The following is a 23,726-nucleotide window of genomic DNA, read 5'->3' as shown; positions in this document are numbered from 1 at the left end:
TTTACTTCCTCATGCGATGGAAGGCGTGATCCCAGAGATTTTTCGCCTCAGTAAATCTCCCGGTGTCGGCTAGGATTGAATCTAGACCAGTTGGGTTGGTTGTGAGTAGATCACGACACCTCACAACCATCGACATCCAAGGTTGCATATTCAATTTTTAGGTGCTTATTCGCCGTGTGCCGATAGCTCGCTCCACAAGTACAATTTTGAGAAACAATGTATGACAAACTTGTAGTCCCTAAGTAGTATTACAAGTTTGTTGAATAGTGCAATGCTGCAACTCTTATACCTGAAGTGTGAGAGCCCATATTCAGTGCTTTATTCAGTCAATATTCGCGGTGAATATTTTTATATTCACCGCGAATATTGGCTGAATGTCCCGCTGAATATTGGCTCTCACACTTTAGGCGTAAGAGTTAGAGCACTGCTTCCTTCGACAAACTTGTAGCATTACATTACATATTAGTGGTTGGCGGAGACGTTACCAACCACGCTAAGCCCCCGCTCCAACGCTGTAGTGATTACTTATCGAGAATCAATTTGGAGAATCCTAGGGAATATATGCGAAACTTATGTGTTCGTTCGAAAATTATTTTTTTCTAACCGAGACGTCAGTCCTGTCGAATAGCCTGCCTTCATTACCTCAAGGTACAGGTTGTTCATACTCTCAGAACTGAGTCAACAATTTAAAATATCTAATAAGAAAGTAGAACACTTTGACAAAAAGATAACGAGTAGAAATCTATATTTCCTCAATCAGATCCACCGTCAACTCAGAAACACCAATCTGGGTTGCTTTTGCCAAGCAGTATACACTTACACTGTTGTTCTGCAGACAAAACTGATCGGATGTCAGGTACTACTCTCCACAGATAAATCGGCGCGTAAAAATATCTCAGGGAGCCGCAACTAGGTCAAAACTTAATCTTAACTTTCTTATATTGTAGACTATATTGCAATCCAGTTGTTTAGTTTGCAGAGACGCGACAGGTTTGCTTCAACCAGGACGCACCTATATCATCTCCAAAAAGTTATGAAATATTCTTTCAAAAAGTTTTATTATATGACAATTTAAAATATTGCATTTCAGTCTCTGAATTGACCACTATCATATTCAAACGAGGTTCAAATATTTTAGGATAGCTTTCTTCGTTATATTTTTAACTCAATACAGTAGAGATCGGATCGTTTAACAGATGCCTGTATGGAATCTGGAAGATTTTTCAAAATAAAACCTGAAGATTCCTACATTTGGATTCGAAATTTGTTAAAAATTTTACGATACTTTTATGCTGTCACTTTTGGAGTATATCACAGTGGAAATGAACTTTTCTTGGATTCAACGAGCATAAGCTAAACACCACAAACCTGATGCTGATGTGGATTTAGCTTTTTTGACAATAAAGTTGAAAAGGTAAAATAGTGTTACAAATATGCGTTTATTTACGCTCTGTGATTAAACAACTAGGTATTTTTTACCCCTTTTTCGAACAAGTAAAGCATATTGTTGCAGATGTGAAAAGTACATACGATTTTGAACATTTCCCCGATCAGCCAAATATATCAGGATTAAAACATATCTTGATATTTTGTTACGATCAACTTGTGTTCTAAACATGGCTTCTAAAAAAATATCTAAAATCCTATCAAATTTGTTTACTGACTATTACTAATGATAGCAAGTTCTGTTAGATTTTCGGTAGAAAAGATCAAAATTAGTTAAAATGATTTCTACAAATTATCTTATAAATATGCTTCAACATTATTACAAATTTTTTTTCAATCGTGTTATTTAAAATTAGTTTCATTTAATCTTAGAAGCTATTTTCCCAGCTGGAATGTAATTTCTAATCAGCTTATATGACCGGAATCGTTTTGTGGAGTCCCACCGTGCTCTCTAAAAATAGAAATGTTCTTGCTCTATCAAAAAAGGCCAGTGTACCTATATATGTCTGATTGCAGGCCACTATCCACCCAAATAGCATCTGAAATTAATTGCGAAAGCTGAAAATATTTGTCGTTTCTGTAATGAAAAAATCAAATTTTATTTTATTATGTATCCATCCAGCACTTTTTATTAAAAACAAAGCTTTTGGATAAGGGACTGTTAAAAATATGGATTTCTCGTTCTAATAAGGTAGTTCATTTTACCCTAATTAACACACAGAGAATCCCAGCAGATCCAATTTCTAAAAAAAAAATCAAAAAAGATTCTTCGGAGAAATGTTTTCTGAAAAATGAATGTAAAATTCCTTGTTGCTTTTTTTGTGTAGTTCTATTGTGTACATGTTCGACATACCGAGGTTGTATAGAAAATTTGGAGAATTTCATGAGGTTCTTTTGTGAATTCAATTCAACTTCTGTTAATTTCTATACCAATCGTGATTCAACCCATCATTAACATAGCTGCGTATTCTAGAATTCGTATTTGAAGTACGTAAACTTTGAATGATCGGATTTTTCAGGTATTAGCTTTTTTAAGTACAACCTATGCTATGCAATTAACTTCAGTAAAAAAGCATTCTGAGGAAGAACTACATATATTTAGACGTTCAATAACCCCATCTGTTTATCGAGTATCCGTGAGAATTTATGCTCCAATTATGTGTATGCAAAGATCTATCCTTTAGCTTAATAAATTGCTAGGGTTTAATTGGAAGAAATGCATGCATAAACCTCATAAGTCTATGTTAACTTCTAACCCCATTATGTCAATGCCTCTGTTAGCTGGATATTGAATTTCCCCCTCTCTCTCACTGCTGTTTTTAAATAAACCTGACGCAATGGTACAGAAAACCTTGCGTACAGCAAGACCGACAGATTATTATGGAATTCAGCACTACGGCGTGCGTTTCTCAGTTCTTACGAGCAATAAGTGCGCCACAATCTTTTATCTTCTTGCAGCAATTCCACTCCGTATGGTCAGCGAACGGGCGACGGCAAAGTGTGGAAACGTCAATACAAAATTGAGAGAAACTGCAAACCGTACTGGCGAAATAAACACCCATGTTGCACTGCTGTTGCCACAATGGCATTCGTTTCGCCATATCGCCGCGGACAACGCCGACATGCAGAATCTAATAATAATAACGACCAAGAGTCAAATGGTAGTGATATATGTATGAGCCGAGCGCGACCGCCTTGCTGTACGAACTGGCCACTTTGGCACGTCACCGTCATCGTCGTATCATAAGAAAGAACGATGATCAAATTGTGTTTTACGACCTCAGTTCGGTGCAGTCGTTAGGCCTCTAAGTTAATTCAAACAAGAAAATATTTGGTTTATAGAATTCGAGCATTCATCATAATCGAACCGTTACCTTTAAAAAAGTTTTCATAATTCAAAAGAGAATCTCACTAAAATTTAGGCTGATTTTTGATAGATTTTACTAGTTTGTAAAATTATTATTGAACCTGATTACGACACTGAGCTCATCAATGTGGTTAACCTAATTACTGTCGCGGAAAGCAGCGCATGCAATAATCACTGTTCTGAATAGAATGGCTTGGGTACTTACTGTTGAAGAGATTAAGCTTCCGAGTTGATCCCAGTCGTCGAATGGGACTCTTGATGTCCACATCGTTTTCGTCCATTAGTGTGACTCCGTTCATGGTGCAGCCGTTATTGTCGGACGATAAAACAACTCTTCGAAATTCGATTTGCGTTACTAGCCACTATTGTGAAGCAATAAAATTCAGGCAAACTCTTCAGAATCACTTATCTCATTGCATGATCTAAATCACTGAAAACGATTTCGAACTCTTTCGAAACGATGATACCATATAGTACTAACGATCACTGAGCTCAGGCTGCATCCAGATGTGACAAAATTTTCATAACAACGAATTAAAATATTCTTCACCTTATCCTTACTGCTTCGAAACACTGCGGAATGATATTTGTTTGTGAAACATATGCCCCATTCGTTGCTTTTTTATTATCGTCGACCAAAACACTCACTCAGCATCTGTCACGGTTTTCAGCCAGGCACCTCTTCTTATTCAGCAACAAAGAAAATTGATACCAAAAATCTTCAATAACGCCAAAGTTGATCAAAGCCAACTGAGCTTGTACGCCATCTAGCACTAAATATCAGAAATGATCAACTATTAATGCATGATCTTGTGCACTGCAACGTACGTGTTATGTCGCTGCTAGACCAGCAGACAAATATAATTGCCAAAAGTTGAACAAACTTCACCGGCACACGCAACGCAGAGCGGTTGCAGATGTTCACGTCCAAAATATTAGGAGCAGCAGACCGACCGTCTATGACTGGCAGGTCCAAACAACACCAGGGTGACGTAATGTGGTAGGTACATATAGGTGTTCGCACTGGACGTCGCCGACGACACCAATATAGACCCTCCCTGCGCTTGCGGGCGATCTTGAACGGATAGATGACTCTTTCCACACACTTTCACGCTAAGCGCCCACGCAGTTCGCTGTCACACCGGTAATCTAGCGACTTTGTTACACGATCTTCGACGATACGCGCGATTCGGTTCACCGGTTCTGGTTTGGGGTTCAACCTCACTTACTCACTCGACAACGGAACTAACAGCGAAACAAAACGAAAACGCATCCCAACGGGCCGACGGTCGGCGAAATAGTAAGTAAGCAGGATCGAAGCAAGTGGTGAACACTCTATTCGAGTTTGGCATCGGGGCTGCGCGGTCTCTCTGTTTCTGTTTATTTTGCTTGTTGTTGTTTTCTCAGCTGCTATGCTACTGCGTCGGCCAATTCTTCCTGTCTGAATGTCTGTGTGAATTGAATGCAGAAACGTAAGAGGACTCTTACCAGTCGGTCGGGCGGGTATTCCTAGCTGAAGAAGAGAAAAAAAGTTAACAGTTGGTGACGGCAACCCGGAGGGGTGTTCCTTAGTTTGTAAATTCTAATGTAGGTTTGCGTCTTGAGATATTCTAGAGTTCACAAGTGTAGAGTCATATAAAAATGATACTAAGTATGCGTTGTCTGAAGACAATTTAACAAACTTATTTAGAGATCATTCGACAAAAAAATGAGATCTACACTTCTGTCTTTTAAATGTATACTTAATTAACGGTCCAGGAATTTTTTCCCAATAATCATTATGAATTCATTGAAAATTATAAACTATTCGCTAGTGTTCTACTAAAAATCTCACCCCTCAACATGGAAAACACATTGTGTATAAAAAAGTTGATAAATTTTTCTATCGTCATTTTCACATTTACTGCTCAAAATAAAAATGAAAAAAAAAAGACCGTTACAAATTTTATTTTGATTCTATGTCACCCCCCCCCCTCCCACTTCTTGAATTGGTTCGTCGATAGTGTATATGCTAAATTTAGCAACAAACAAGTCCAGTGACAGGGAGAGTATCGTCAAAAAGCAAGCGATATGATTAACAATAATAATAAAGTGTTAAGTGTTATTTTTCAACATTCATGTGAGTGCAAGTTGCAAAGGTCGTAACTTGTATACAATCTTTTATCACAGACATTCCTTTTTTTTTCGTTTCGGTGTTGTATTTATTTTTCGCCCTCCCCTTGGCAAACTTTGATAACCTTGAATATAAAAAGAGTTCGAAATATGTATCAACTAAACTTGAATTGCGCTATAGTCAATTAATTAGGAAAAACAAAAAAATAATTTGATAATGCTGAATAATGCTTTATCAATACCGAATTTCAGAATAATTGGCTAACATACCAATGTTCACCATAGAAAATGACTGGCTATTATCGTTACTTAGCCTCCACTGATTTTTTCACGGGAAACAAGGTGTCTGGTTTCAGCACTTTATTACAGCGAAGAAATATTGGGAAAAATATCATTTCAGACTATGCAACGGGAGTTTACATCGAATGTCTATCTTTTTGTGGAAATAGAATTCGTTTCTGAAAAAGAGAGGCTGCTTTACGAATGAGCTGGTTTTTTTTTCATGAAAACATCTTTAAGAAGACGCAACTTTTGAGCCCTATCGCTAAACGAAATTCTAAAATTTGATTTGCATTGGCACTGTCATGTTTTATTATGCGAAAACTGTTTCTTCAAAAAGTTTATTTATTCGTGTCAACCATAGTAAACTACATCTTAAAACTATTGCTGACATCACGAAATAGTTATGAAATTCTAGTGTTCAATTTTTTTCTAAAAGCATTTCGTGACATTGTTAAATCAATAACTTCACAATATTTATTGAAAAAACTCATCATACTATTAACCCATTCCCAGCGGAGAGCCATCAGATTCTACCTCGAACAATTATCTTCAAACTCGTATTACTCAGCAACTACATGCACAATTTAAACAAACTCTATTGCATATTGAAGATCGATCTGTTCTCTAACCGTATTAAACAGTTTCATCGTTTAAAACTGCAAGTATAATTGTTAAGCTTCAATCAAAGTTTGAATGTCAGGTGATGCCATACGGCATCACCCGCCGGGAATGGGTTAACTGTCCCGGTCATAGTATATTCTGTTCTACTATAATTTAATGCAAAAGTGTGAGAGCATAGAAGTTGAGTTTTTCTGAAAAAAATTCCGAACAAATGCGTTGTGAAACTAAATAGTGTACTGGTCTACGAAATGGTAACTGAAATTTGGCATTATTGATGATCGTATTGTAGTGATCAATGAATGTTAATTTAGAATCCATAATCACTCCCAAATCTCTAATTTGATCACACCTTTCTACAGTTTGCTGTCCAAGAGTGCAACTGGAATGTTCAGGATTTCTTTTTCTTGTGTGGTATATAATATTACATTTTTTACGTTGAGATCGAGACTTTTTTGCACCAAATGTAGAAAATGTCAACCTCTTGTTGAATTGTTGCATGTCTGCTTTGATTCTTATTTCCATGTACAATTTCATGTCGTCGGCATATAAACTATCCAACCCAAGGGTAACGTCTCCGACAAATAAAATGAAGAGCAAAGGGCCTAAATGGGAGCCTTGTGGATCTCCAGATGTCACTTCAACTGGTAAAGAAAGGTGTCCCTTAAAGCTACCCGTCTGTGTCCGGTTCGTTCAATGAGATTCAATCCATCTAAGTAGGCCTGACTCAAATCCCAGTTTTTGAGACTAAAAATTAGCATGGAAATATCTACTCTGTCAAAAACTTTACTAAAATTCTTGTATAGAGTTTCCACGAAGTTGCCTCTGTCCATAGACGCAAAGAAGAAATCAACAAATTCGCGTAAATTGGTAGCTGTAGACTAGGGTGTCCCAAAAAAGTCGATGTTGAAAAAGTCAAGGTGCTCAGCCCTGAATTGAAAGATAATGTTATTTATAGCATTTTTGTAGAACATTTCGACTTTCTGAAAAATTGTTTTCAAGTTGCCCAAACGCCAAACGTGATTTATGAACTACAAACCCACTCTTTTGCACTTTTTTCAATTCTGTTTGATTCCTACATTTTTTCATATTTTTATTTATTTCTGTGGGGTTGTTTTTGAATATTTTGCATGGTTCAGTTCAGCATTGCATTTAGTTTTTTGACTCCCAGAGGCCATTGAACATCACAGAAAAATTATTTTTTCTAATATTTTACAGATAAAACCCTTCAAAACACAAATCAAAAAAAATTTTGATCAAGAACTGAAATTCTCATTGCAAAGCGACGAAAATTTACATGAAAAAAGATACTTGATATCTTATCGGGGAGCTGAGATATTGGTATTTTTATATATGATGGAAAACTATGCATTTTAACAAATATGTTTAATAATTGTTTTATTTTGGGAGATAAAAAATAACAATGTTCAGAAAACAAATGCGGTTTTGGTTGGCAGATAACTTAGTAGAAGGTTTGAAAATTCGGAAAAATCTGCGAAAAAAGTTAGAACGAAAATTGTGATTTTTAGTGCCTCCTAATAGAAAACTCATTGTTGCACGTAATATGTAAGATATAGAAACATGATGTCTTAGGTAAAGTTTCTTGTTTAAGGATAACCTAAAACTTCATCGAAGACACCTTGCGTCTATCTTATTCTGATTGAAAAGTAAATTTTTTATCTCACTCATTGGTGGATTGATCACCCATCTTTCTACATTCAAATATGCATTTTGGAATATCCTGAAACTTCTCCGAACATACCTTAAGGCTATAATCAACATTTGAATCACTATTTAGGAAATTATACGCACAAACGGCTGAACACTGTGCAATGGAGATATTGAGCTTTAGTGGCATTTTTGACAAAATCCATAGTTTTCCATCACATGTAAAACGCCAATACCTCAGCCCCCCCCCCATAAGATATCAAGGATCTTTTTTCATGTAAATTTTCGTCTGGAATCCCGCTTAGCAGTAAAAATTTCAGTTCTTGATCAAAAATTTGTTTATATGTGTTTTAAAGGGTTTTATCTAAAAATTATGAGAAAAATTAACTTTTTTGTGATGTTCAATGGGCTCTGTGAGTCAAATAATTGCATGCGATGCTGAACCAAATCATGCAAAATATTCAAAAACAACCCCACAAAAATAAAAAAAATATATGGAAAAATGTAGGAATCGAACGGATCTGAAAGTGCAAAGGGTGGATTTGTAGCTTGAAAATTGTCATTTTTTCATAAATCACGTTTGGGCAACCTGAAAACGATTTTTTAGAAAGTCGAAATGTTCTACAAAAATGCTATAAATAACATTATCTTTCAATTTAGGGCTGAGCACCTTGACTTGTTTAACATCGATTTTTTTTGGGACACCCTACTGTAGACCTTCCTTTGTAGAAACCATGTTGGTTGCACGTTATGTGGTTCTTTACCTGATTAAATATGATCAAATTTACGATAGCTTCAAAAAGTGTGGGGATACATGATATCATTGCAATACAACAGTAATGTGCGATATCAGATCTTTTACCTGACTTAATAATCGGTATAAGAAAAGATGTTTTCGAGACTGATGGAAATTGTCCGGACGTAGGGGATAAGTTGAGGAGCCAACACAGGGGTTTTACTAGAGGGGTCTAGCTGGAGCTAAATTTTCATAAATGAGGGTAAAAGCCTGTTTAGCGTTTGATTTAATGTTATTTTTTACCCTTGTGTTCTCATACGCTACATTTTAGTATTCAGTTCATTACATATGTTCGAATATCTGTCAATTTTTTCTAGGTTTTAAACTTTTTGTGAGTTTTATGAGCTTTTTGTTTCATATTCTTTTAATTTTTAATTTCCCAGGTAAACCAAAGTAGATCTTTGGAGCTAGCCGTTTTCTTTTTTGATTTTGGTATAGTGGAGTCTATAAAACCGTTCAGTGAGGATAAGAAATTATCAATCGCTTTGTTCATATCTGTTTCATTTTTTAGAAGTGAATGCCAGTGCCATATTTATATTCGGGCTCATGATAGGAGGGTTGTGAACTCTCGGTATCAATCATTAGCGAGTACTCAATTGCAGTATGAAACTTTTCTTTTTTCCATAGGAAATGCTCTGCTTTGTCAACACTAAAATCCTTTGTGCAATTGGTGGATAAAAAGTCTAAAAAACAGTTTTGCTCTTATCGGATTGAGTTAACCTGATGTAATCCAAGCTGACTATATCTGTCTTGACAGTCAATTGAAGAGTTTCGTTTTCCCCTACTACAGGATTCATTATCATCATCGACAGTAAAATTAACATTATTTAGATTGAAATCTCCAGATATATTGAATTTTTGAGTGAGTGTTGGACTCATCATTCACTAATTCTACCGTCCCTAATAATACTTCATATGATTGCTTTTTGGCAAAGTGGGGTGGAAAATATTGATTTCACCCTTCAAAAAAACTTTAACCCAGACATCTTTAAATTTGCTCAAAATCATACTGAGCTCCAACAGCCACAAGCACTCCTCCATCTGATTCCTAATCAGATAGTGATAAATCCCGATCACTTTTTCTCTCTAATAATATCCCGTTCTCATCCCTACTAAAAGGAAGCCCGTATTGAGAGTAGATTTTTCTAATCCCGTTTTGCTTTATGATAGTAATTGGTTATCAACCTGCCTCTCATCATTCTAAAAATTCACACTTTTTAACAAACATAAGCAAGAAGGATATCCTCGATACGCCACTTATTTCTAGTATAGTTGTAAACTATACTAGAATAAACCAAAAACAAAACAAAAAAATAAAATAAATTGGGAGGAAGAAACTGGAAAGAAAAAAACTTTTCTATAGGTTAGACAAGATAAAAAACAAATGCATCAAATTGCATGAAAACACTTCGAGATACTTCTCGACTTGATTGAAAACATTGTAAACAGGAAGTGAAAAAGTAAATATAATTTCAATTTTAGTTCAACAAGTTCTCAGGAAAACTGAAAAATCCAAAAAAGTGAGTTAACCTTATGCTTGACAACACTCCTAAACAGGCCCGGATTTGAGGGGGGGGGCAAATGCCCCGGGCCTCCCGATTCAAGGGGCCCCCCTAATCCTGGGGCGACTTTTTTTTTGCGCGTCACCTTCCAGAACGTTAGAACGTTACCTCTAAATATTTTAAGAAAAGAGGGCCTCAAAGACAAATTTGCCCCGGGCCTCCCAGCGTCTAAATCCGGCCCTGCTCCTAAAATCCAGGAGGAAAAAAAGCAAAAATAAGAAAAATGATCCCAAATTTGAGTCAAATTAATGAAGTAGTTCCAACGAGAAAAGATTCGAAATTCAGTCCAATGGTTGGAGAACTCTTCTAAATGCAAGAAAAAAGCATTACATAGAAATGATGAAACTAAAGACAAAACTGATTCGCCATTTAACTCATAACTTAGTTGAAAGTGCCTCGAAAATTTGGAACAAATTTTTTGTAATAATTGTTTATACCCCAAAAAATTAAAAGTGCCTCTGCTAACGAGAGAAAACAAAACAAAAGAAATATATCTTATCTTACCTGAAATACTTAGAAGGTTCTTATTATGTGCTTAACATATCTGAGAAACCTTTCCAAAAAAACGACGAAAACACAAAAGTAATGATTCAAAAAAATTTGACAGATTTCTATTTTTACTGCCTCCGCCTCCCATGGACAAGCGGGGATATTTACGTACTCTTCAGAAAGTTTTATTATGAGAGAAACTTATTTCATCAGGAAGTCAGTATTGTAAAATTCAACGAAAAGGAAGGCTAAATGGGGAGCCTGGGAATTACCCATGCAAAAGTTCCTTGACTTAACTTCACTTCGCAAATTCTCATTCCATCGATTATCTGATGATTACCCATGCAGATTGCTTCTGTTGGGTATCGCTGATTAAACTTAGGTAATTTTAATATAAACTCATATCTCGACGCGAATAATTACAACATAAGGAACACCCCTCCAACTGCTTTTTTTGTCTTCTTCTTCAGGACCGTTCGGTGCAAACGTTCGATTGAACGGTGTATAATTCTATTAGCCGCCGTTGCACCTAGCTCGCCTAAAGGTACGCCCCCCGAGAAGGTACGACATTGTAGAACAACACTTACACACGCCAAATTGTACCTACGCAAATACGGACGCACGCGGACAAGTTCTCGGCTATTGGGGAAGGAATGCCATGAATAAACCGTTCACTTGGTTAGAAGGCACGCAGGGGGGACGCGCGACACCATTGGCAGCGGGGGCCGAACGCGATAGCAGTGGTGGTTGCTAACTTTTGTTGCTGCTGCTGTTGTAGTCGTAATTGCTATCTGGAACGAGATATGGAAAGTAAAGGGTACTGTGTCAGTCAGAAATTAGAACATATTGGGGTTGATTAGCAATATATTGTGAATTGGGTAATTTTGAAACTGGATAAGATTGCGGACGCAACTAGCTGAAGGTTTTATTAGGAACAGAAATAGACCCAAAATGCTTTAGTAGAACATTTTACCACGAGCATCGAAAAGTGTTGAACTAAACTAAAACACGATACTTTTCTTTCGGATCTTACAATACCAGTAGTTTCTGAAAAAATGTGACTCGAATAAACATTATACAAATCATGCTAGTCGGCTCGCTGGCGTCGCACAACCGTCGACCTTCGAAACGAGTTGGAAGAAGATAACATAAGGCACACATGCTGTAGCGAACCGTTGAAATTCAGACAATTTAAAGTAATAATAATCAATTTATTCTGCTCTCCACCAACATTAAGTCGGCAAACCGGTCCCGGCTGATGACGATGCCTTTGTTTTGTCGGTGAATTAGTTTTTTTCTTGTGTGATGATTTTCGTTTCACCCAGTTAGAGAAGACAGACTTTTCAATCCCGCAGCCTCGAGAATCTTCTCTAAGCTCCGGGTTCGTGTGTTCAGCGTCCCACGATATTTTTTCATATCAAATCTACCAACAAAATAGCACAACGAAAACTCCGAATGTGCTATCACGAATACCGCGCAGCCGGTTATTATCGCAAATCAGAATTTATTACAGCGATCAAGCAGACACGCGTGTGTGCGAGTGTTTGTGTCCGAGATTTAATCCTGCAGGGCAGCCCCACTGGCAGCGAGACAGACATTGCACTGGAACAACGGAAATCACAAATTTAATCTCTGATTAAATTCACTCGCATTTGTCCCGCGTGTTGGTCAGCTTTGCGGAGGACTTTTCCCTGATGCATGCATGCGATGGTCCGAAGCAAACGGTCCAGTAAACAAAAGAACTTGAACTGAGCAACATTGGCAGCACTGATCGACGACGGACCGACCGACGATGCGCTAATTTAATTATGCCAGGGTACTCAGTATCCTGCTGCTGTACCCATATCCGTAGCAGACATCCAGAGATGAAGCGACACAGATAGCCAGCACAGCGCGGCAATGGCTCGTGCCCATCTCCGGCTGGAGCGAAGAGGTTTGTCACATCCATTGCGAAACTCACTTTCAATTAGCGAACCTCAGTTGAGCGAGATATGCTAATTGCGGAGGCGGTTAAATGACGTTTGAAAACTGGTTCGTTTTGTATCAGTTAGCTGTATCACAGGTGTATCACCAGCGGACACTCGCGAAAAGCTCTTGTGAACCACGACTGGCAACGAGCCGAGTGCAACAGGAAATCAATAACAGACGCCCATTGGAGAAAAGTTTGCAGCTAACCGAAGAACTTTCGTCCGAAGGCTAATAGGTCCCCTTTGCTGATGGTCGGAGATTGTGATGTAAGTTGTAGGTTGAAGTTGGTATAATTTATGGTATTTAATGGATAATGGTGGAGAAATGATGCACTTCATTGGAAGGCGGAGTGAAGTCAGAGAAAACCAACTCTTGCATTCATTATTTCAAATTAAATTAGTAAAGCATGCGGTAATTGAAAACCCAAGATTATTGTACTGTTCAATAGAAAAATATCGAAAAAATATTTCGTCATAACTTGAATCGGATGAATTAGAGTCGTTTATCATGAATTTATCGTTTCTATTTGATGATTTGGTAATCTATTGTTTCAATTTAATGTGATAAGGTAGTAAATCGAAACTGCTTGATTTTCTTCAACAACCTATAATACCAAAAAACATTCACAGCAATAGTTCAGGCCTTAAAACGATGTCGTACATCAATATAAGCATCGTTGCACAATGTGTTGGTCACGTACTCAAAACCACTGCAGATTCTCATCCGATGGAAGCCGTGTGCACTACAGAAGAAGGCATCGGTTAGAGAAAAAATGCCCAAAAGGGGCAAAGATGCTACATGTTGATCACATGCATTGTACACACCACTGTGTTTCAACCACCACACACCCGAGGCTGTTCTATTTTAGTCCAAAGCAGCATCATCAACTGCAACGAATGTAGGGTGAAATATTAAAAATCGAAAATGGCATCGCATGGGGAGAACACTTGGGACAAAGCGGAACGTTCCGCCTGAATTAGCTTCTCGATGATCTATTTCAAAAGTGAGGAATCGGCTCAAAACATTGTACGTATACACGACGATATAAAATTGTAACACCCTTCCTTAAATTAAAAATAGAATGATAATCCTGTTTAAATCCCTTGTTTTTACTGGCAGGTCCAAACAATTCAAGTTTCAAACGGCTCTGTATGCTATAAAAGTTTTACAGGATGCTGCAAAAATAATGAAACTCTTGGGAAGTTACTCTCAACCGGAATGGCTTGCTTATACAGAGAGGAAACTGAACAAACACAGTTTCCTGACGTTCAAACTAAGAGTGAAAAAAAAGATAAAAAGGAACTCAGAAAAGAAGCCTTTTAAATTGCCCCATTTAACTGCATCCTCTTGGAACCTACAATTCAAACAGCTATCAGAAAGTCGTTATAGACTAGAGCACTTTTGCTGTCCCTCTAGCAAAGACTTAGTTAATAAAATTCCAACGTAGGTTTATCATCCGTCTTCCTTAGTGAATACTAGACTGGCAGATGTGTTTTCTCATGTAGAGGACTGCATGATTCAGCCTTACGGTTTGCTTACAAAACATGTGGTTTTAATCAAAAGTAGAATGAGTATTTTTTGTCTTTTGCTACATTGGCATGTCTTTGTTGCGAATTAAGTTGCTTTTGAATTTCTTAGAAAGAAGACAACTTTCGTGACGGTCTCGATGTTTTCGGTTTTTTAACATGCACCACTATGTTGCGTAAGACGAAATTCTACGTCAAACAAAAAAAAAAAAAAACAAAGTATGAAGTTCATCTTTGTCGTACTCTAAAACCAAAATAAGATTTCTTTCCTAGTCAAATCATGAATATATGATCATAAAATTATTACCGAGAATTATCGACGAAAAGGGTACGTTTGCTACCTAACGAAATTCAGCCAATTGATTAATTAATTTAATTTATTTCGTCAATCAATGTAGACTACAATTCTAATGTATACGTTAATCTTAAGCTATCGAGTTCTAGCACGTAATGCGCTTTTTAATGCGTTCCGGGACATGGTAACGTCTATATTCTCGCAGTGTTTGTTGTATGCGTTCATGATGCTGTTAATTGGTCCATGTTTGGCGTACAGTGACCGGTAATTATTGTTAGTAAAAATATTGCGCGTTCTTAAAGGACGAGAAGGAGCATAAAAGTTAAGAGTTTCCAGCAGATTTGGTGAATTAACACGTTGTGAGATCATATCGTTTACAAAGGTAATCATGGTTGTTTCTCGTCGTTTCTTCAGAGTTTCGATATTAATAAGCATGCAGCGAGATTCGTAAGAAGGGAGAGGATATGATGCCCAATTGAGTTTTCTTAATGCAAAAACCAGAAATTTTTTTTGAACTGATTCAATACGATTGATATGAACTTCTTGATATGGGGACCAAACTATACTGCAGTACTCTAATATTGATCGAACATAGCTCACAAAAAGAGTTTTTATTGTGTATGGGTCCTTGAAATGATAACTGAAACGTTTAATAAAACCAAGCATACTGTTGGCTTTGTTGATTATTGTGTTATAATGATTCACGAAAGTGAGTTTCGAATCGAGGATCACTCCTAAGTCTCTCATTTTGGTACATCTCTCTACAAGTTGTTGGCCTATGTAATAGTTCATAGTTTGCATTGAAAGTTTTCTTGTATATGATATGACATTACATTTCTTAATATTTATATCAAGTAAGCTTTTCAGACACCAAGTATAGAGGGTATTGATCTGCAACTGAAACAATTCGAGGTCAGACTGGTTTTTAATCTCCATATACAATTTCATATCGTCGGCATAGATTAAAATTTTGATCTGGTTAAGTAAAAGGGTTACTCATTAACGAACAAAATGAATAGTAAGGGTCCTAAATGTGATCCTTGCGGAACTCCAGATGTTACCTTCACTGGATCAGAGAGATGGCCTTTGAAACGGACAAATTGTGTTCTGTTCGTCAAATAAGATTCAATCCATTTCACGAGTTGGTTATCTAGTCCAATGCGTTTTAGTTTGAAAATCAGTAATGTTATATCGACTCTATCGAAAGCTTTACTATAATCGGTATATAATGTTTCAACGTAGTTACCTCTATCCATTGCAGCGAGTGTGAAATTAACGAGTTCTAATAGATTAAAGGCTATTCAAATATTACGGTGCGTGGGTGCACTTACTACCTGTGAACTAGGAATACTGACTGTCCACATCATACGCACACCACAGGCTCAGTATATTGCGTTGAGTTGAGTTGGACGCGAGTCATGCGTTGAACTGTTTGAAGCTCGATTTTGAAAAGTGACCAGAATGACAAGATAACCTCAATGCTCACCTAATATTTTAAATGTATCTTAAAGAATTTTTTCTCAGCTTTCCAATGGCGATGTCAAATTCAAAATCGGTGGTTGCGAACTTGCTCAAAAACACGTTTTTCTGATGAAATCCAAGATGGCGGCGAAATCCAAGATGGCAGCCAATTTTTTTCTACTTCAAATGAAAGCTCTATTATTCCTCTTGAAAACGATGTGTTGGTTGCAGGGGGTTCAATAACAAATTCAAGAGAAATAAATCAATAAAAAGGACAAGAATTTCTCAAAATTCAATTTTTGTAAAAACCGTTTAACCGATTTGTGCCCGAGGGTTCCATCAATATGAACTAACCAAAGTAGTTTTCTCATTTTTTCGCTACTTTCAATCATTTAGACATGAAAATATCCTTTTGAAAGACCTCATGTCACCAGTGGGACGATTTCATCGAGAATTGCTCCATTGTACAATTTGCTATGATATGCACAAACAATTTTGGCAAAAAGTTAACCATTTTGAAAGCGAAAATCTTCCGGTTTCTCCTGTGTAACTTCCTGAGAACCTCGACAAAAATCCGCCAGGAAGATATTGGAAGTCAGGCCAGCGTAGTGAACAGAAAAGGACTTTTTTCCTTTTTGTCTAAATCATGGTTCAAGACTAGTTGCTTGACTATCAATCAAAATGTATACTAGAACGAATGGATGAAGAAAATTATGATTCCATTTCTTATAAAACACCATTCTAAAAAAAAGTATGTGTTTTGACCAGATAAAATACCTTAACATTACGTCAAAAACACAAACGTTTATGAACAACCACTCGACTCTATTTTTATCCCAGATACGCAACCCAACGAATCTACTTTAGTATCGTCCAATCGAAGATTTCTTCAAGATTGTGAGTTCCCTTGGTGCAAACATAACTAAAGATCAATGAATTGCAAGCAGTTGATTGGTAGAATTGAGAAATGCATTTGAAAAGCCGACGTGAAGACCGTACAACGCTCTTGTATCGGCATTATAAGAAAGCTCCGTCGGAAAGCCGGTAACAGACCTTTCTAAAATGTTCAATATTTTTTGTTAGTTCATAATGATTGTCTCTTCATGGAAAATAAATCAGTTTTTTTTTTAATTCATCCACCTTTATCTGACAGCAGTAGAAAAAAATTCCATTTTTTTAGTTGTCACCCGTTATTCTCCTCATCATGTGAAAAAAGCAAAAAAAGAAAATTCACCGCACACTTCTTCTCCAGCATGAGCGCTGCATGTATCAATTTTGGAGTAGAATACTTCTCTCAGAAAGTTCGGCTACATAGGGATGTGAAATGAAAATCTAGAACCGAAAAAAGTTAAAAATATGTCCAATTTCAAATGCTAATAAATCGGTTAGTATTGGATGGATTTCCTTCGTTCTTGCAGCGATATATTGGGAAATCTTCTAAGATTCTTCCAAAAAGAAGATACGCTAAGGTCGCTTTTTACGCGGGTTTTTTTAACGCCGATTCCGGAATTTACGCGGTTTTTTACGCGGATTCCGGAATTTACGTGGTTCTTATTTACGCGGATTCCTGAATTTACTCGGTATTTCGTTTTGCTCGGATTTCGGTTCCTCTTCACTCGGATTTCAAAATTAACGCAGGTTTTTTTTTACGCGGATTCCGGAATTTACGCGGTTTTTTTTACGCGGATTCCGGAGTTTACTCGTTTTTTTACGCGAATTCCGGAATTTAGGCGGTTTTTTTTACGCGGCACGTATCCCCCGCGTAAAAAGCGACTTTAGTGTAATTGTTATTTTATTATACACACTATTGTACTATTGAAAATAGTCAAGCCTTGTCAAAACGAAAAATTCGACCTCTGATTGGTCGTTATATGATTGCTACCCAAGCACGGTCGACAGAATCATATACCTTGAATTATACCATATATATGAATTATACCAATATTATATGAATACCAATGTTATATGAATACCAATTTGAAACATGCTATTTGGCCTATATAAGAGCCTGTTTCAGCCGAAGCCGCTCATAATAGTTCTAGGCAGCGACAACGACAGTCGTCCTCCCTTAGCAGCAGCACTAGCAGTGCAGTGGATACCAGCGATGGCGGTTAGCGGCTACAGCTGTGGCGTAGTAATGGATAGCGCACTAGTTGCAGCGGATCTCAGCATCGATAGCGGCTGATGCAGTGAGGCACTTTAGTGAAATGCAGTCTCTGTGCGATAGTGGGCACTATTAAATACATTCAATGAAAAGTAGACTTATTTTGACAACACGTGAGCCGTCTAGTGTTGAGTGTTATATCAGCATTTCATTGTTTACTTTATCAAAACTAATACTTTGTTCGCACTGTCAGTGATAACGCAAAGATGTAATCGGGATCTTATCCTATACTAAATTGACCTTTTCAGAATGAAATAAAAACCTAATGATTAAAGCGTTAATGTTTTCTCATGAGTTAATTTACATTTTTTAATTTGTCAAAGTTATAAATTATACTTTATTTCCGTGTCTCAGAACGTACTGAATTATCTTTTCCTTCAGTCATTAGCACGACATCCGAAAAAATTTCATCTCAAAATTTAAAAATTGTCAAGCCCCAACCATGACAAGCAACCTACTATATTATTGAAAAAGGGCAATCCTTGTTGAAGCGCAAAATTCGATTGATTTGATTAGTTAACGTTTATTTACTAGAAAAAATTACTGACACGAGAGCAGTCGGGTTATCTTTCTTGTAAAAGTATTCTACTTCAACCTTGCGGTCGTGGCTTTGCACACAACCCTCCTGTTGTTTTGCCCCACACTTCTTTTTTCTGCATTGTGCTGTGCTTCTGCCGCTCGCACAAAAATCACTCTACTAAGGATACACGAAAGTACACAACAGTGCGCACTGCTGAGATATTAGAATTTTTTTTCTCAGTTCCGAGATACAAAGTAAACGTAATCTACTTTCCTACCAGATGCTCCCCTCATTTGATATATGCTCGAGAGACTCATTGTAAAAGCAATACAGTGAGCTCTGTTGTGTAGTTTTTGTGCGTAACGTCCTTCCTTCTACGCGCTAGTGATTCTCTGAGGAGAAACGATGACACCTGGCTTTATCTAGAACTAGTATTAGAGGTTATAGCAGGTTACAACTTAAACTTTGTAATTTTTCTCTGACCTGGCATAAAAAGAAGAGGGAGAGTGAAAATTATAAATTTGAGAGAAATTCGTATATCCCCAGTAGAGTGATTTTTGTGCGATCAGCAAAAGCACTGCACACAGCAGAAGAAAAAAGTCTGCTTGAGCTTGAGCTTGATTGATCACCACCGGTTGCCACTTCGTTACTGACCAGGATCGATTGGAGTGGTAAATCGAATTTAGTGATTCCTGATTGGGATTTAGCATTCCGATGTGCATCTCCAATAATCCCTGCATGCTGATCAGTACCGACGCCTGCCGGTCTAGAACGTAGATCAAAGGAAGGAAGGAAAGGGGTGTTAGTTCGATACTTGTTGTTACTAGAGGCCGGATATACTCCTGCACACTCCACAAGCACCACGCGTATAGGAATTTTGTGTTAGTTGTCTGTCGCGTTTCTTCTCTACATAAGATAAAACTCTTGGCGGTATTTATGGGCACTCGTCCACTAAGATATTTTTCGCGAACCTATCTTTTATGTTTCTAAGACGTTTCATTTCATTGATTAGGGATTTTAGGAGTACGACCGGAATAACGAGTTTTGTACTAATAGAGGAACTGACCGACTCTTCCGATTTTGAACCCGACGTACACGCACTTCCCCGAGGTAAGTGGTGCGATCTTCGATATATGAACTCACGAAAGCGCGCCAGGTGCCAACATGTTTGAAACCTTATCATATTTGCAGTGACGGGATACAAGCGAATCGTGGAGGTTAAGTGATTTCGGTTACCTTACGTATCGTACGACTGTACGCGTTTCTGCTCATGAACACCTTAATTTACCCATTCACGAATCAATGAGTAGCTTTATTTCGTAAAACGTTAAACTTTATTCGGAAACTGTAAGCCGACCGCAATTTTAGAGGATATAATATCTACAAAGCGTTTTTTCTCTTGTAATATAATTTTTCGAGAGTTGGTGCTAGATGAAAAATAACTCGGACGGAATCTCTAAGACCTCCCGAACATCTCACTATTACACCGTGCGATCATTGAAAGGTAAAGCCGTCGTACTCGAAGAGCAATACTGTGCACAACTACGAGAGTGCGCGCGAAATCCCCGACAGACCGCCTATTGCGAAAACAAGCTCGACGCGTTCGCTACTGTAATGAACAAGCTATGTCCCTCATCTAATCTGTAAAATGGCAAAGTTGCATGAATTCGAAGCATGTGAAACTTGTACAAATGGAACATATGCTAGTTCCAAATTTAATCACAAAACGCCAAACTAATCACGATAAAGATAATGTCGTTGAGGTCGTCACTTCGCCATACATGATTTCAGCCGAACTGAATAACGTTTTTGTATAGCAATATTTGTCAAAAGCTAGGGGATTTGCAAGAAAAAAAATTGAAATAAATAAATTAACGGCATGCCAAATATTACCGATGCCGGAATTTTTGGTGATCTCATTTTTAAGTATCACATATCATACGCAGAGAAATGGCAAGTCAGTTTGAGCTAACTTTGTGACACGGTAAGTTTCATTTGCTTTCTGTTATTAAATCAAGCGATCGAATTCGTATGATCTCTGTTTCTACACCAATATTAAAAGAAAGTCTGGTGCAAAAAATCCGTTACGCGTTGTACGACCTCCTCGTTGGCTTTTCAAATGCATTTCTTAATTATACCAATCAACTGTTTGCAGTTCGTTGATCTCTAGTTATTTTTGCACCGAAGGAACTCCAAATCCCAAATAAATCTTCGGTTGGATGAAACTAAGGTTGGGTTGCGTATCTGGGGTAAAAATGGAGTCGAGTGGTTGTTCAGGAACGTTTGTATTTTTTTCGACGTTATGTGATGTCATTTTATCTGGTTAAAACACATACTTTTCATTGATATGGTGTTTTGTAAGAAATGGAATCATAATTTTGTTCAAACATTCGTTCTGGTATACATTTTGATTGATAGCCAAGCCACTAGTCTTGAACCATGATTTAGACAAAAAGGAAAAATCCTTTTCTGTTCACTACTCTGGCCTGTTTTCCACTACCTTCCTGGCAGATTATTTTTGAGGTTTGCAGGAAATTATACACTGTAGAAACCGGTAGATTTTCGCTTTCAAAATGGTTATCTTTTTGCCAAAATTGTTGTGCGGTTCATGGCGATTTGTACAATGCGCTAGCGTCATGCTCCTTGTTTCGACGCCATTTTGAACAGAGCTGGACATGCATAAACAAAACAAAAAATACTGGCATAAAGAGGAGAGAATGCGCTTTCATATACATACACTAATTTCTCTCTAAGCGCGTTTGTTGTGGAGAGGGCCTCTAATAGATTTTAAAATTTTAGTTGTCACTTCGTATCATTGTTTACTGTGTGGCAAAAAACTAGTGCCTAAACTTGCATTACACTGCACAATTGAATACAATCAAATTGTATAAAAAACTAAATTCGATACTGTCGTTCCCTTTCTTCCTGTGGAACCTGTTCATGCAACAATTTCGTCTTTACCAGAGTGGTGTCTCCATTCAAAGAGCAAGACAGTGTTTGCGTTTCGCGTATTTATAAAATAGGGAAAAGTGTTTACCGCACCGGTTTTCACCACAGCCGACAGCGGAATGAAAGAAAAAGAAAATCTTCATCACGGCTTGGTTGTCTGTCCGGTCTGTCATCCGGCAGGCAGAGCGTCGTCGTCTGTCTGCACAGCACGGAAATATACCAGCAGGCTGACCGGGGCCTGTTCCTTCCTATTGTCACTCATCGTTTCCAGTTTCAACTTTGCTAACCGGCGAAGTTAGGTGCTAAATAAACGACAGGCAGACATGCAAAAATAATCACAATGAATAATGGATACCAGATGAATTCAATTATGCTGCTGTTGAGATGATCCAATAGAAAGAGATAACTTTGAAGGGAGGTTGTGTTTTGCACTTTGAAAACTTCTTTATCTGAAACTGTTGCGAATGCACTGCGAAAAAAAAACTGACAGTATACGCTGTCTTAGTGGGCAGTACAACATGCGGGTATTGTTTCAATAGGATCAACTTATTATGAGGAAGAGGTCATGTTATTAATCGTGAAATGTTTCATGTTTCACGTTATTAAGCAATTATTGATTAGAGTTTTTATTTGATATAAAATAAGTGCTTCTTTTTCGTCTTCGAACAACAACCAAAGAAAAACAAGCTCAACAGAACAAACCGTTAACTTCATCCGCTCAACATTCGCGGGGATCGTAAACGAAAAATGTACACTCGTTTTACGACATCACATGGGCATGATTTAACCTTTCATCGTAAAACTCCGGATGCAATAAATGTCGTCTTAGCCCAAGTAAAGCGTCAGATGCAGGTCTTCATGTTTGTACTGAGGGTAACGTTGAACACACAGTGCTAAATCATAAGTTACGCCGATTAAAACCTCAAATCACACACACAGTCGGTAAACTTTTGTCACAACGATTGTCCCCAACCATAACAGTAATAACCAGTGAGTGTTCTTTATTTATTTATTTATTTAGAATCGTAACAACGCAGAACATATTCTCGTGCCATGATGAGACGTTCGTTTTTGAACAGGCCGGTATTAACTGCGTTCAACTGGACTTGCGGTTATTAGGCTTTCGTCATATGATGGATGCTTTGACGGACACAGGCGATTAATGTATGCGGAGCGGACGTTCTCTGGTATCCGCGGTTAGTCATATATTGCCCTCTCCGAAAGTTTTACATGGTTCCTACATGTTTACAACTTTTTTCTCACTTTCATATGAGTTTGATCAGAATATTGTGAAGAAAATTGAAACATTACTTTGCGGTTAACTCATATATTGATGTTTACAGAAAGTTTATTGCTCGCGGTTTATCTGAAGAGCTTCATATCGCCGTTATTATCAACATCAATCATCAACGTCAACATTATCAACAATCTTTTTGTTTGAATCAAATATGAGATATGAAAAATATAAAAAATATAATATTATGTATCTAAAAATAAAACTATAATACATTGAATAGCTCAGCATTTATATCTTTTCATTGATAACATTTATTTGAAACAACACACGGACCACAATTTTCAAACATCTGACCGCTTGAACGATTTTCGTATCAACCAAGCTTTTTGTTCTACTATTCCGACTATCCACTCTTATGGAAAGGCAAAGAGAACCACAATTGTCGGTCGGCAGCCTTATCTACGTCTAACCACCGGTGTTAGGTCACCGGGCAGGCTAGCTAGATAAGAAGTGCGCGACATATAGTATTGGTGCCAAATGAACGTTGAAAAGTGTTTGGATAACTACTACAGCAAAACCGATACCCAAGAGGTAGCAAAAAAATTGCGAAAAAAACGCAAACAATTAAAAATTCAATATACAACGTAGCTCGATACAACGCAACTTTGACTTTGATATAATTTTTTATGTCCTATTTATGTATATTTTTAACTGTCATCTTGAGCGAGAAAGAGCGATAAAAATATAAAAATTATTAGAAAATTAA

General features: G+C 37.4%; 2 protein-coding genes across 5 annotated transcripts in view; one reads left to right on the top strand and one right to left on the bottom strand.

Annotated features, from left to right (window-relative positions):
* LOC129724834 (intraflagellar transport protein 74 homolog) overlaps positions 1-23,726 on the top strand; it is a 106,363-nt gene that overhangs the window by 25,821 nt on the left and 56,816 nt on the right. The gene's annotated exons all lie outside the window — the stretch shown is intronic.
* The window catches only part of LOC129724833 (SLIT-ROBO Rho GTPase-activating protein 1-like), a 177,605-nt gene that overhangs the window by 116,918 nt on the left and 36,961 nt on the right, over positions 1-23,726 (bottom strand). The window contains exons 2-3 of one of the 2 annotated variants that reach the window (XM_055680052.1): positions 11,428-11,631; positions 3,519-4,762 (exon numbers count right to left, since the gene is read on the bottom strand). In XM_055680052.1, coding sequence (XP_055536027.1) covers positions 3,519-3,612 — 94 coding nt within the window. In that variant the 5' untranslated portion in view covers positions 3,613-4,762; positions 11,428-11,631. Of the gene's footprint in view, positions 1-3,518; positions 4,763-11,427; positions 11,632-23,726 lie in introns of those variants that run through there. The other variant, XM_055680053.1, reaches the window with a different exon arrangement.

The sequence above is a fragment of the Wyeomyia smithii genome, chromosome 2 (assembly GCF_029784165.1).
Source record: "Wyeomyia smithii strain HCP4-BCI-WySm-NY-G18 chromosome 2, ASM2978416v1, whole genome shotgun sequence".
Lineage (NCBI taxonomy): Eukaryota > Metazoa > Arthropoda > Insecta > Diptera > Culicidae > Wyeomyia > Wyeomyia smithii.
This window is presented reverse-complemented; position numbering and strand designations above follow the sequence as displayed.